This window comes from Anopheles bellator, chromosome 1, assembly GCF_943735745.2.
Source record: "Anopheles bellator chromosome 1, idAnoBellAS_SP24_06.2, whole genome shotgun sequence".
NCBI classification, from domain to species: Eukaryota; Metazoa; Arthropoda; class Insecta; order Diptera; family Culicidae; genus Anopheles; species Anopheles bellator.
Genome location: NC_071285.1, coordinates 32,147,716 through 32,162,589, shown reverse-complemented (window position 1 = coordinate 32,162,589; position 14,874 = coordinate 32,147,716). Strand labels below are relative to the sequence as shown.

The window sequence follows — 14,874 nt, the reverse complement described above, 5'->3', positions numbered from 1 at the left end:
ACCTTGTTTCTATTATCGTATCGTCAACATTATCATGAATGGTGTACGATTCTTTTATTGCAGAAAGTTAAAAATGTTCCTAAGAAAAAATTACAACTAGTAGGGGTAAAAGCTATGTTCATTGCATCAAAGTACGAAGAACTGTTTCCATTCTTTTCCATCTTCTTGTTATTTTTTGTGCCAGTCTTTTCCATTTTCTTCTTATACGACTACGACGAGCGGTCTTGGATTACAACAGAGACAATCTTTGCAATGTTGTGTTTTTACGGGCGTGGTTGTTGATCCCACGCCCACGCCCAAGATGTTTCGAACTAAACATGTTGCGTGAAAAAATCGAGTGGATTATACGTAAACACTGTGTTCAAAAAGGTATTTATTAGTATTTCATTATGAGTTGCATTCATTCATGATGACTGATATTGTGCATCTATCTGATTACTTGATCAACACTTTATTAAGAACATCGTTGATAACTTTTTTTTCTTAGCCTTAGACGTTTTTATTTCGACCTCCAATGTTGGAACTGTGCTGTTTTCTTTCTATTTAGTCTCGAAAAAATTTCGTTCGAATGTGTTGGACATCTTTTTCGCTTGCATTTTGTGTCTCCATGTACTTGAGCAATTCATTGATAGCTGGGGATAAACAAAGAGAAAACATTAAAGTGAAAGGTAATTAAAGAAGATTACACATTTTCTTGCCTTTTCGATCATTACAGTTAAGAAGTAAGCAAAGAATGTTTACACATTCATTTTTCGCAATTTCCAGCATGATATTTGTCACGTCGATCTTGTCAGGAATAAACCGTGTTTGCATAATGTACAGTAATTCACCTAGCATCTCGTTCGATAATCCGGCTCCGAAGAGCTTGTTCAATGGTACATCCTTTAGAAGCTATTATATAAAAGAAATCGCAAATACATTTTCGATCTTGAAATGTATAAACCAAACACATGTTTACGAATTATCTATCGGAAAAATTACCTTTAAGTATAGATATTTGTGTTCCTCGTTCAAACCGCTCCAAGTAGTGTAGAATTGGCCAATCGAATTGGGAATTGAAAGCATAGAATTTGTTGGAGATATAACGTTTTTCGGCTCGGAGACCTAAAATTACAAAAATGTAACATTGTGTCTATTCCAACGGTTCTACTCTAGAACATACCTGGGTTTCTTGGTTGATTTTATCACATTCTATTTTATCGTTTGTTGGTGAGTCAATAAAACTTTTTGCGTCAATTGTAGTTTTTGTATCGCTTACTGATTCTTTGATATTGGAAATTGAAGGAGATAATAGTTTCTTTTGATCACTGAGAGTTTTGGACGATGAAAAGAGATTTTTGAGCTTATTGGAGTGCACAGGAAAAAGATGTTCGAGAATGGTACTCTCCTCGGGCTCCATCAACTGTTCGCCAGTGTTATTGTTGAATATTTTGTCAATAATCGCATCTGGTACGGGCTCACGTTTTACACTGGTACCGTATGATGCTGGTGCCGTCACAGGATTTTGATTTATGTCCTCTATGGGGATCCGTTTCAAAGCTACCTTCGATCGTAAGTGAGGTGGCTTCTGAATGAATTTAGTAGGCTTTGCATTTTTTTTTACTTGACTCCACACAAATGCCTGTTTGGCAGGTTTTTCGCTTTTCATTAGTTTTTCCAATCGCACTAGATCTTTCATTGCAGTTGTTTTTTGTTTGTCGTCTTTCGCAAGATCGAGAAATTTCATGCAATCCTCTATAGCACCTTGGAATGAGCCTAGATGTTCGCGCACCAGCATGCGTCGATAGTAGGGCCGGAAGTAGCTTCCATCCAACATGATTGCTTTATTGCAATCCGCCAAGCAGTTTTCATAGTTTTTCAGATGCCAATGGCAAATACTGCGGTTTGTGTAGAATATTGCTTCATTCTCGAACATTGAAATAGCCTTTGTGTAGCATGTTTCTGCTTTCTGGAATTGCTTTTCGGCGAGAAGCTTATTACCAAGCTCTTTGTACTTGTCCGCTTCCTTCTTTACTAATGATAGTGTTGAATCCGGCCCGCCAACTGATTCTTTTCCTTTTCCAGCCCACGCCGCTTGTTGTTCCGCTAAGCGCTTTTCAATCCTTGCCATGTCTCGTTTGGTTACATTGCGTTCGTTATCATCTTGAGAAATATTCAGTATCTTTCGACACTCGGAGATAGCTTTTGCGTTCTCTCCTAATCTTTCGTAAGCCTGCATTCGTCTGTAGTATGCCTTAACGTTCTTCGGATCTTTCTGAAGGGCGATGTTGCAGTCCGCAAGGCAATTCTCGTACAGTTCAATATTCATGTAGCACAGAGCTCTATTGCTGTAGTATATCGGATTATCTTCGTAAATCTCGATAGCTTCTGAATACAACTTAATAGCATCACGGTAGTTTCCAAGTTTGCATTGTTTATTTCCTCGGTCCTTTAGAACCTCTGCATCGGCCAACTGCATTTGGTCAACAGCTGCAAAAGGAGAGCACAAAATGCAAAGAAAACTACGTTCGTCTTTCGGTTCATTACACTTACCTTCATCCGTCCGATCTAGTTTTTCTGTAGTTTTCTTATTCTTATAGAATTCATTCATTGCGCTGGCGTTGCTACGAACAGGAGGGAGGGAAGTACTCTGTAAGGAGAAGCGAATACATTAAATAACAGAGTAATGGCAAAATGGGTACAGAACTTATAGCTTGTAGTAAAATGTTCATTCATTTAGCGATTTCACGACATTCGAATGGAGATAGAAGAATTAAACGTGTACTGTAACTAACCTCAACTGGCTGAGACACAGCCAATGGCTTTTTTATTTGTTCTTCCCAATCGTATAGCTCTTTGATTGATTTTTGCAGGTGTTCGCACTGATTCTTCACGGCGAGTTGCGATCGTATAGTATCCATTTCTTGATAGATGTATATAAATGCAATACTTTTCCTGATTCAAAAATGGAAGAAAACCGGGATCTTTACGGTTTTTGTTTATTTATGAATGCTGAAAATGCAGCTTACGAATTAGAACGATATAAACACCACAATCAAGGCTAAAGGAAAACGAGCGAACAGCAATTTGACAGCAGAAATGTCTAGCAATTTTGACAGCTCAGATCCTTTGATACTGGGAGGCCACACGAAGCGTAAGAACTAGCGTTAGATTAATTTGTAATGCCAAACTGTTTACGCCTCGGCCAAAACGTTTACGGGTCGGCCGACCGCGAATCCGACCGTAAACACTGTTGGCAAACGCTTTGTTTACAAACAGAGGGTAATATAAGTTCTTATTTGCTGTATTTTTCATAAATGTATTATTTAAATGTATTTAAGTTCAATTTTCCATACGTATCTCCGTATTTCATATTTATTTATGTATATTTGATTCATTCATTCTCGCTCTTTCTTTCAAAATGCTGAAATGGTGGAAAATAATTACTCATTGTCAATTGGTCAATTGCCGATATTTTATTCTATTTGTTCGACTAATAATACAGTCATAATAAAATTTTCCTGGCCAATTCTCTTCTTAGTTAGCTTACGGTAATAATCCTTACTAAATAAGTAACATTTTTTCAGTTGATTTGCAATTCATTTTTATTCCATTTGAATTTTGTATACACTAGTTAAAGTCTTTTTAATGCTGAGGGAATAGTCAAAGTACGGTCACACAAAAGTCTGCAGACTCTCATTGAAAAGAACCTACCCACGCAAACCACTTTGCCTAGACCGTTATTAATTAAAAGCATGGCACTCTAAAGAGTTGCTATTACTGTTATTGGATTTGTTGAATCTATCAAACGTATTTTTATGTAACTTGGTAACTAAATGAGGTATATTCCGATAGCAAGCTGAAAAGTTATTTTGGATCGACTTGACTGGCTTTAGAAAGCAAATAAATCTCCGCGCCCCGCTGGGGACTTGTTGCAAAGACATGGATACCAGTGTCCGCTGGTTTCGATGTGGTTTGTTTTGCGTAAAACTGTTTTTGAAGTAAATTTATGAAGCACTTACTTTCTTCAAAACCATCGCATAGAGCGACGACGCATCCACCCCAGCTGTAATGGAAAAAGAAGTTTGTTTCTGTTTGAATCTGTTCCCATTACTTTAATGACATACTACATACTAAATACATACCCAGCCCCAGTCAATCGCGTGCCAACGCCAATCGATTCCGAAATATCGACAATTCGGTCCAGATTTTCATGTGAGCATTCATACAGAATTTTTAAGCTTTCGTGTGATTGTCGCATCAGGGTTTTCATGCGTTTGATAGCATCCGCTGGCATTGTTTTTGCTATTTCGATGAATTTCTCAACACGCAGAGCCTCTAAAAGTGACTCTTTGTTAATACTGATTCGTAGTCTTAATGTTTAAGGCAATTTAAATGAATGAATGTTGATTAATGAAGTCAATGAATATTTAAGGTAACCACCCGAAATTACCTTGAAATACATGAAGGGATCGTTGTTTAAGCTTGAACATTTGTATATTGCGAGTGTTTGTAGTAAGCATATTTTCGGAAAAATCATCCTCCGAAATTTCTAGCATTTGCAGCATATCTGATCTATTGTAGGACAGTTGAGTTAAATTGCGGTTCACCAACGCTTCCATTTCTTCCAAGGAATAACCAAGTGCTTTCTGCAGATCAGAAAATCGGCTTATGTCACGCCAATTAAGCTTCATTTGCTTTGCCAGTAATCTAGAATATCAATATTGTAATTTAGTATGCATTTTGCATTGCGAGATAATGAATGCAGAAACCTGCAAGCCAGACGACACTCGACCACACGTTGATTAAAGTCTGATGTTGCAGCTTTATTTGCCTCAGATAAGCTGTTTGCGATAACAAAAACAGCACTCGGTGGGAGTTGTATAGCAGTTGCGCGAAGCGGATTCCAATCTATTAATTGAGCGCAACCTTCTTGCGCGAGATATGCTATTGCTTGGTCCATTCCGCCTCCTTGGGTTCCGATAAATTTCTCACATTCCGCGGAGAGTGTGGCAAGAATTTGCTTGTTGAGAGTAATCTGCAAATAGGTGCTGGTCAATAGTTAGATGGAAAACTGTGATCGCTAGAATACTTTACATTATGAATAAACGCTGTAGCTAAAACGGAAGCGCTCACGATTGCACTAGAACTTGACAATCCGGAAGCAGGAGGAATATTACCGGATAACATAATGAGCATACCCCGTCGTTCATCGTGGTTTATGTTTAAATCTTCTAAAATACCTTTAACACCGCATAATACGTACTGATACCAGCTCGGCCCACCAGAGCTAGGCACATCAATGCTATAAGATGAAGAATACGATGAGAATATTTTTTGGTTGAGAAGCATATTCATAAAGTTTTACCTGAAGGTGTGTACATTGCATTTAAACGGTTTGAAAGAGTTGTCTACGTTTTTAATATGCAAAAGGTTGTCGTTGGAAGGCGCCACCGCCAATAAAATTGTTTGTTCGATTGCCATTGGGAAAACAGGGTAACCACAATAATCCACATGTTCACCGATGATGTTTACTCTGTAAATAAAGCATATTGAAGAGAAATTAAAAAATACCTAAAATGAAATACAATAGAATAGAATAGAATACCTTCCGGAGCAACGGGCAACAAATTTGGCGCCACGTGAAAATTCGTTCGTAAAACATTCGAGCAATCGAGACAATCTGTCACAAGATGGAACTGTTTCCAAAACTGGCACGCAGAGGTCGCCCTTGTCGCCCATGGCAGTGAAAGGAAGGGGAAGGGAAGGAAGGTGGATATAATGTAAACAAACAATACTCAAAAATGCACTTGAAAACTTGCAACACTCGATGGTACGCCAAACACTAGCGGTAAACGAGTTGTGTGAAAAGCCGGCCGGTTAATTAACGATTCCTGTGTTTGCTACAGAGAGTAAGTTGTGAATCTCCAAGAAATCATACAAAGAGCCGGCGAGACACGGACGCGCACAAACGACGAACCAACGACCAACACGAACGACCACAGACTGACACGTATTGCGTTTGCGTATACTGCCACACTTCATGATTTCATGGTCATTGTTTGTTATCATCGTTGTGGCTTGTTATCATGGCTTGGGCAAAAGGGGGCCGCGTGCAAACTGTGTGCTTAGTACATTATTGGAACATAAATATAGTAATATGAGGTAATTTAGGCTATTGTTGTGCTTTAGGCTATGTGTTTTCTGCTGAAGGAACTGAGCAATGGTCTTTAATACCGCTGTTCCATGAATACTGCCTTTTTCAAATAGATAATACTATTCCATTGTTGAAGGGCGTACAGAAACATATGCTCAAAATGATACAAACGATAGGAAGAAGGAATCACTAATCACGGCAGAGGGCCACAGAAGATATCTTCTGTCTCTTTCTTTTATATGTATACAATTGAATGTTTGTCGTCCGTTCGTCCGTCCGTCTGCACCGCATTTTCTTCAAAACTACTGTGCCAATCCGCATGAAAGGGTGCACAGCGTAGTTTTGTGACACTGGATTGTGAATAGGAAATTTTGACCCTCCCACCCCTCCGGGGAGGGGCGGCTCCCATACAAAGGTAACATAAAATTCAGCATAATTTGGGTGGTTTTCGAACCAAATCGGACCAAATTCGGCAGGTGGGAGTTTTTGGGATGGGGGAATGTTCTGATGAATGTTTGAAAACCCTCGCCTCTTTACAAAGCGGGTCTCCCACACAAAATCTAACTTAATTTCAGCAAAACCCGCACAGTTTTCCGGCAATTTGAGCAAAATTCAGTTGTTGCGAGTTTTGACATGGAAAGGGCAGCCGATCTGATATGTCACCAGGAAGCCTGATCGTTTAGAACAGAGGGAAGCCGATTGTGCACCGGAAATTGCGATCGTCTGAAAAGGAGGAGTAACGCGAAATGAAAAGGGATGCCGATCGGATACGTCACGGGGAGGCCGGTCGTCCGAAGAAGAGAAATAACGGAAGGCGGAGAGGGAAGCCGATCAGATACGTCATGAGGAATTCCGATCCTCTGAAACGCCAGATATACGAGGATGTGATCGAGAAAATGAGGATGAAATAAGTACGGTACTTTCATAGCGGAGAAACGTGCGACATTCATTGTTACGAAACCTACCTATCTTTTGATTGCCACGATTATTCTGATCGTTCCCGAACACACGCTCGGGATGATTAGATAAAGCCTATCTGGGGCACCAGACAAAGCGCAAATCGGATCGCAAAAACGTCATTTCGTTTGCGCTTCGTGGCACCAAAAATATAAAAACGAAATGTCCAACGTGTTTACATTCGTGTTTTTGGTCCGAGAAAACAGATATAGAAGAGAAATAAATTGACTTCTGAATATTTTTTCCTTTTTTTCGTTTTTGTTGCTATACCAGCATAAAAGAACTTATATTATCCTCTGTTTGAAAACAAAGCGTTTGCTAACGGGTTTGGCGGTCGGATTTGCGGTCGGCTGGCATTATGTGCCATGCTAATCGCGATCAGTTGCATATGCCGAGTTGAAATCGATGAATGTGTGGTTGTATTGTAAGAAAAGTGCAAACAAAAGTTATTGTGTTTTAATGGATGTTTATGGTGAGCATGCTCTTAGAAGTAGACCATACGATAGTTTCCAAACGCCTGAGTTAAATGGGAATGATTAGAAAATGTCTTGTTGGGTTGCACGGCAAAAAGGAAAGGGGTCTTGTACCGAATCGTCACTGGTGATGAAAAGAAGATTTATTACGAGAATCCTAAACGCAAATTGGGCTGGGTACAGCCTGTTGAACCAGGTCCATCGCAATCAAGGGCACTTTGCAACGGTTAATGGTGCAATGGTGGGATATGAAAGATGTGGCGTACTACGTGTTTTGAAAACCTAATGAGTTTATTGATGGACAATGTTATCGAAAACAATGAATGCGTTTGAAGTAGGCTTTGGCCACCAAACCAACAGCGTGGTGTAAAAGACATGATAAACTGATTTTTAAACATGAAAGCGCTCGATCAGACAACGCAAAACCGGTCAAAACTATCTCGAAAATATCGGATGGGAACTGTAACCCCACACGCCATATTCACCAGATATTGCTCGTTCGGACTACTACATGTCCCGTTGCGTTAATAAAGATTTGGCAGCACAGCTGTTTATTTCTTATGAAAGTATTGAAAAACGGGTCTCTGACTAGATCGCTGAAAAAGATAAGGAGTTCTATCAACAAGGAATCCAGGAATTACGTGAAAGATTGGAGAAAGTAGTAGCTTACAATAGGCAATACTTTCATTAAAGTAGTAATAAGCATTGTCTTTGTAGTTAGGCCACAAATGTCGAATCAGCAAGAATTATTTTGTACTGCCCATATACGTGGTGTATTTAAAAAGTTCTGATAATGTTATATTTCGCGTATTCACATTCAATTTTCGATTTTTTTGTGACGTTATGTTGCTATCCCTCACTTATGGTGACAAGTTCACCCATTTTGAGTATTTAGTCACATTTTGCCAGCTGTCTAGCTTGGGCTTGTTTTAGCTCATCGCCGATTTTTCTTTGCTCGAAAAACGGGATTGCAAAGAATGTGTCTTGAAATCTTGAGATCTTAAGATCTTGTAAGGAGACGATGAAGATTGGATACTACCGAAAACAGCTACTACTGCCTAAAACAAAATTCAAATGTTGCTAGAGGACCACCGAATCAATTGGGAGAGATAGCTGAGGATGTAAACATGTAAAACAGATTGTTTATTTGAAATCAACATTTAGACATGAGAAAGCGGTCCACGCGGTGGCTGCCGCATTTGCTCACCTCAGACCGAAAACGTGTTTTCACACCTCGGTTGTTGTCATGGCAAAAATCCTCGAATTACGGCTTGAACTGCATAACTATGCATCTTACTAAAAAGATTTAGCCCCAAGTGGGATCAGTTTGTTTCTTCATCTAAACATGCTGTTCAGAGAACCCTCGTATGTGAAATAAACCTCGAAAATGGTTGCTCCTCCTACGGTCTATTGTATGTGTCCTGTTCACGAGTTGGAAAACCTTGGGATTTGTTTGTGTCCGCACCTGAAGCAAAACTAAGCACATCTCATACAAGGTGCGTTTCACGGAAAACAGGACTTTTTAAAAATGAAGTTAAAAACAAATGTTTTTGGGCTAATTCTTTTTTATTTATTCAAAATAATCTCCCTCGGATGCAATACACTTTTTTGCGCGGTCTAAAAGCATTTCAAATGAGTGTTTTATGTCCTTCAGAGGGATCGCTTTGAGGATGTCGGTACACGCCTTTTGGATGGCATTTACGTCCGTATATCGCTGGCCTTTCATGGGCAAATGCATTTTTCCGAAGAGGTAGAAGTCGCAAGGTGCCAAATCCGGTGAATACGGGGAGTGATTGATATTTAAAATGTGATTTTTAGTCAAAAATTCGTCAAAAAGAGTCAAAAGAATTCGGAGCAATTTTTGGTCGTCAGTCAACTTGTGCGGAACAAACCTTGCACACACCTTCCGGAAGCCCAGTTTTTCCGTCAAAATGCGATAAATTGATGGTTTGGAGATGCCCAATTCCATTTCCATAAATGAGAGTAAGTGAAAGTGAAGATTTTGGCTGATATTTGACAAAGTCACGCACAATTGCGATGGATTCTGGCGTGATCACGGTAAATTCCGGGCCTGGATGATCGTCGTCATTTAGGTCCTCCCGACCGTTTTTGAATCGGTTAAACCAGGCATGCACTCTGCTACGGGATAAACAATCAGCACCATACACTTGGTTCATCAATTGAAACGTTTCGGTAAAAGTTTTACCAAGTTTAAAGCAACACTTAATATTGGCTCTTTGTTCGATGCTCATTTTTGTACCGATGACACAAACATACTGTCACTTAAAACGCAATAACTCGACTTCCAATGGATGAAATGTCATCAAATTTTTACTGGAAGTTGGGAAAGGATGTGCTTACCAACACACATTCTCACCAAGAGATAGCGCTGCCTGAAATGTCCCGATTGAAAAAGTCCTGTTTTCCGTGAAACGCACCTTGTATATCCAGCAGCACTTCAATAAAGGCAATATTTGTTGTTGCTGTTATATTATTGTAGAGACTTGGAGCGCAGAGCTTCATTAATCTCTTACTTGGCTGTTGTGGTCGGTGCTTGGAGTTATTGCTGGTTGGAATTTATCTGAAAGAATTCAGATTTGTGTGTATAATCCGGTTCTTCTGAGGAAATTTAATAACTTACGCTTTTGGTAATAAAGGCAATAAAGGGAAATCAATGTTATGATTTCTAATAAACTTTGAAGAAATCATAGCGAACCAAAAGAACTATAGAAACAAAAAAACCGTTGGATGTATTTAGGGATAGTTTATATTATATTGGTTGGTCGTTTAGGGGTAGTTTAACAACATCATACGCGAAACGTCGATAGGAAAAAGAACTTTTAATCTGCTTTAAATTTTATATAGTACCACAACATTGATGCGACAAAATTTGACTAAAACAGATCAAACACAGTAGTTTTTAATTCGTAAAAATTAAGTTATTGTATAAATCCGTCATCTGCCTATAAACGTAGAAAAGATTGACATTCTATATTTACACTGTGTTAGTAGCCTCATTTTGCTTCAAATAAACCGTATCTCAATGCTTTATTACTTTATTGTCTATTTATTTACTAGGTATGAGCTACTTTTTTCATCTATATTTTTGTTTAAAGTCAAATTTTATTTATTTATCGGTTTTCGATCAGGTTGTTAGGCTAATTACCTACTTTCTTTTGCCTGACCTAATTACTTAATAACTAACCAAGCAGTTCGCTGGTAAGACGTGTGTGCATAACATGCAATGGTTGAGTTACTGAAAAGCCTTACAATATGTTATAAATAAACAATCACAGACTGATAACAAAGTACAATGGGAGAGATGCTTAGGAATGTTGGTTTCTGTAGACGTCGCTTCATCCCGGAATTAAGCACAAAATATTCAGCAACGTCGTAGTTCTAGAAACGCTTGACACACGTGGCTCTGCTTATTTCAAATATGTCGCTCCAGCATTATTGTGGTCCATGGAAAGGAAAAAAAGTTTGGTAGCACGTAATAGGCGGTATTTGTCTTTAGCTGCCAATACCACTTTTTATTGATTCAATTTCGCATAACTGAACCGCCAATATAGAAATACTTTCATCAATGGAGAATACCTTTTTCTGAGCTGATTACTGAGTAGTTTTCGTTCTGTCTTTCATTGTATTTTATGAACGGCTGAAGGAAAAGTCAGAGAACAATAATACAGTAGATAGATTGTATATTATCCTACGTGATTTTTCTAGTATATTAATAGTGTTAGTGAAAACCACAATACGTCTAGCATACGGTGGACCTAAATACGCGTGGAGTTGTTTCATTGTTGTGTTATTAGTTTTGTTTTAAGTTTTACAAATCCATTGCATCCATTGTTAACTTATAGAACCTTTTAAGTATAGACATTGAAACTTTTCGGAGACCAACACAAAAATGACCATAGTCAAATGCACTTCTTGCAACGTTCCTTTATATCCTTATAAATTATTCAAAATATGCGAGTGTCCTTAGCCATTCGCTAAGAGCTAAGAGCTTAGCTTAGCTAAGAGCTATTCTGATTATGGCTACAATAAAGGCGTAAAGAAATCGTTTGTTGTAATGAATTCTGTAAGTGTATAGGCTTAAGTTACAAAATAATTTTTTATAACTTTTACTTTTTTACCAAAACATAATTCGTTGCAAAGGTTTTTTTAATCTCAGAAGAACGGACGGGGCTTAAGGTTAGTCGGTCGCAAGAAAGGTTAGTTTAATGAACATAAGAATAATACAAATAAAGTGGCAACTAATTGTAAAGTAGATACAAAACCCTGTAGCCGATCAAAAGATATCCTTCAGTGAACATGGCAGGCTGTGAATGTCCAGTTTGCTTTGCTGTCGGATGCCTAGGTAACTATTCTTGGGTAATACACCAACACGGCGTTGGTCTAGCAGTGAGGGGTCAGGGGTTGAACAATATTAAACAACGTTATCGGGAAGTATATGTATGTTGATGTGGTGAAATGATCAACTGAGCTACCAACCGACAGGAACAGCTTACGCTGGCAAAAGGTAAAGTGAGTGAAATCAAACGAAACAATACACGGTTTGCATGCATGGTTTCCAACGCGGTAAAAGGGAAACAAACTTGACTACCCACTTCCGGTTTATTAACATAGTATTTAACAACTTAAAACATAACGGCAGAACAAGAACAAACACATACACATGTTGTGAGTTTTTACGGTACTCAACGAATGTAGGCGGGGCTGCTCGATAATTGACGGTTGGCAATGTGAGAACACAAAATAAAATTGTTTTATTGATTGTTACACTGTTAAATCAATTAAAAGAACTTTCGGCTTGTTTTTCATGTGTTGCGGATGTTGAGCAAATAATGATTACATCGAATGTAGAAGCGAACCTAATTAATCTACACGACTTTAAAAAAAAAAGTTGAAGTCGCCATCACCTTTTGTTTTAGAAGACCGTGCAGTGGCATTACTATGCCAGCAAATTTGTCAAAAAGCGATAAAAAAATAAACAACGCAGTGAAAAGGTGTGATGCACACGCATTGTTATTTTCGTATTTTGAGGCTTTCATCGTAGCGAAGTCTGCTTATGTTTGTTATTGCTTTTTAATGAATTTCGAGGACTAGTGTTGCCATCGCTCAGCTTTCTAAAAGAAAAGGTAGCGGTGAGTTCAAGTGTCTCTTTATCCAAAGTCTTCGCTCCTTTTCGTTACTAAGTGTCGTGGATAGCCGTTACAACAGAAATTCTTATTTGACTGTTGTTAGCAAACGGACTTAGGAGCGCTCTGCCAAGCCAAAGATTATGAAACATTACAACGGTGGTAGAAGTATCGGCACGCAAGCTGGTAGGATCATGCCATTAAACATCAATTATATGAGTTAAGTAAATTGCTTGAGCTGACTGACAAGAGTGAAACGTTGCACTACAAAATCGCCTAACTGCGGACAATGAGAACTAAATATTCAAACTATCAACACAAGCGATCAAATGCAAGCCAGGAATGACGACAAACAAGATTATGTTGTGTGCTTGGAGATGAAAACGAAATTGTTTATCATGAGTTCTGAAAAAAGACCGGAGACTTTAAATGATTTGGTAATTAGCTTTAAATTTGTTTGACCCATAAAACAAATCAATGGCCCTTCCTTAAAGGTCCGTCATTGGCTTGGTCTATAATTAAAGTTGGAAAAACTATTTGCTTTGCTATTTGTGCGTTATGTATTTTTGTAAACATAAAATTCTGAAGACATGATTTAATGTTTATTTACATCGAAACGTTGCACGCAAGACACCAAACTTAATCATTGTGAAGGAAAACTGTTACCCATGATAAGCACAAACAGAAGCACACTTCGTAGCGATTCTGTACTCATTACTGTCTCATATTAGCCACCGGTTCCAGCATATATTTAAGAGCAATAGAATGCAGAGTCTTATAAGTTTACCGTGCCTGTAGAAAGTAAAACGCAGACTGTAGAGTCTCGTGACGTTTTGTTTTTAAGTGTGTTTCTCATCCAGTTAGTTGTCTACATTAAATTGAGTGTTGAGGAACATGCCTTTGACGAACCCATCGACCAAACCATTTTTTCCAACGTATGTTCTTTGATGACAAGCTAACACCTTTTCTGAAAATGTTTTCATAAAGTCAGAGTCAAGTCGTGTCACGAACTGGAAATCACTTTCGTTATTACTCACTATGTACACACAATTATTTGGAGTCTTCATGCTTCGCCTGGAGATCACTTGGAAACATTGACGGCGTTCTGTACAATTGATTGACAGAGTATTCGATGATCGCGAAGTTAAGGGCATAGTTACATAATGGTAAACATTTATGTGGGATACTGAGAATTACACTTGTTACCGCACTTGTTAATATTTTTTGACATGCGTCGCCTACTGTTGCTGTTGCGAGTTCATAATTATTTTTTTTTCACTGTGGCACATAACAAGGGAGTGTGAACCTGTTTTTAATGCAGTATTTTGGAGAGCACTACTATGATAAAAAACGATTCATTTTTTATAACGAAATTAGTTTTAGTTTGGAGTTTTTGTTTAGTTGTGTTTGGTCCTAATTAAAGTCTTTCTCATTCGTTTGTAATGAATCAATTACTCAAAAAATGAACGACCCTCTTCCTGAAACGACTAGTAGCAAACTGCACAACGAACGTGGGTCGACTGTGTGAAAAGGGTACACCTTTATTTCACCGCAACTTGATTCCGATCACAGGGTCGAGTGTTCGTAAATAGTCGGGCAGAAAACCTGAATAAATATAGCGATCTAGATAATGAAAGGAACTAACACCGAAAAATTAACAAAAGCTCAGAGCACCTTCGCGGCACGGCTACGGAAAAGGAAACAAAAAGCGGTCAACATCCCAGGCGAAAAGCGAAGCTGCCAAGCGATAATCAGACACCGTGCACATCACATCTACTGGTTTTTTTATTCGACCCCAGAGGAACAGGGGATTTAGGAGTGTTTCGCGAAATTATAGGGTTTGTATGTTATAGCAAATTAACTAAGGTTTGTAATTGTTTCGTTACAGTTCAAAACCATCGTTGATTGCTTTGGAAAGGCTACTCGAGCACGAGACAAGAGCAGAAGAAGAAAACAGTGGGTGACAATTAAAAAGTGAGAATTCACGCGAAAAAGCAAAGCAAATTACAGGTATGACATTAGTTCCTGTTTTGTATTTTCTTGTATTTCAATGTGGCTAGTTTCTCATATCAAACGAAACCTAAGTGGTTCAAGACACACACAACTTAAGAAACAAGTGTTGGTTAAGTTTTGTTTTTGGCATTCTTATCACTATTCGTTGCTC

The 14,874-nt window shown here is 38.5% G+C and overlaps 2 protein-coding genes across 3 annotated transcripts; both read right to left on the bottom strand.

Moving 5' to 3' along the window:
- Positions 1-353: 353 nt before the first annotated feature.
- LOC131212606 (RNA polymerase II-associated protein 3) lies at positions 354-3,034 on the bottom strand. The gene is made up of 7 exons (XM_058206537.1): positions 3,009-3,034; positions 2,775-2,934; positions 2,533-2,629; positions 1,163-2,469; positions 982-1,104; positions 699-891; positions 354-632 (listed from the first exon to the last, which is right to left on the bottom strand). The coding sequence occupies exons 2-7, from the start codon at positions 2,898-2,900 to the stop codon at positions 544-546; spliced, it is 1,935 nt and encodes a 644-aa protein (XP_058062520.1). The 5' UTR covers positions 2,901-2,934; positions 3,009-3,034; the 3' UTR covers positions 354-543.
- A 420-nt stretch (positions 3,035-3,454) lies between these two features.
- On the bottom strand, positions 3,455-10,088 carry LOC131216066 (N-acetylgalactosamine kinase). Of its 2 annotated transcripts, none has more exons than XM_058210465.1 (7): positions 10,005-10,088; positions 5,348-5,515; positions 5,077-5,284; positions 4,752-5,017; positions 4,433-4,689; positions 4,125-4,317; positions 3,455-4,045 (listed from the first exon to the last, which is right to left on the bottom strand). In XM_058210465.1, exons 2-7 carry the CDS (start codon positions 5,461-5,463, stop codon positions 3,847-3,849), a joined length of 1,239 nt encoding a protein of 412 aa, XP_058066448.1. In that variant the 5' UTR covers positions 5,464-5,515; positions 10,005-10,088; the 3' UTR covers positions 3,455-3,846. The 2 variants fall into 2 exon arrangements, with proteins under 2 accessions (XP_058066448.1, XP_058066447.1); XM_058210464.1 differs by lacking the exon at positions 10,005-10,088 and adding an exon at positions 5,588-5,964.
- Between the last annotated feature and the right edge of the window lie 4,786 nt (positions 10,089-14,874).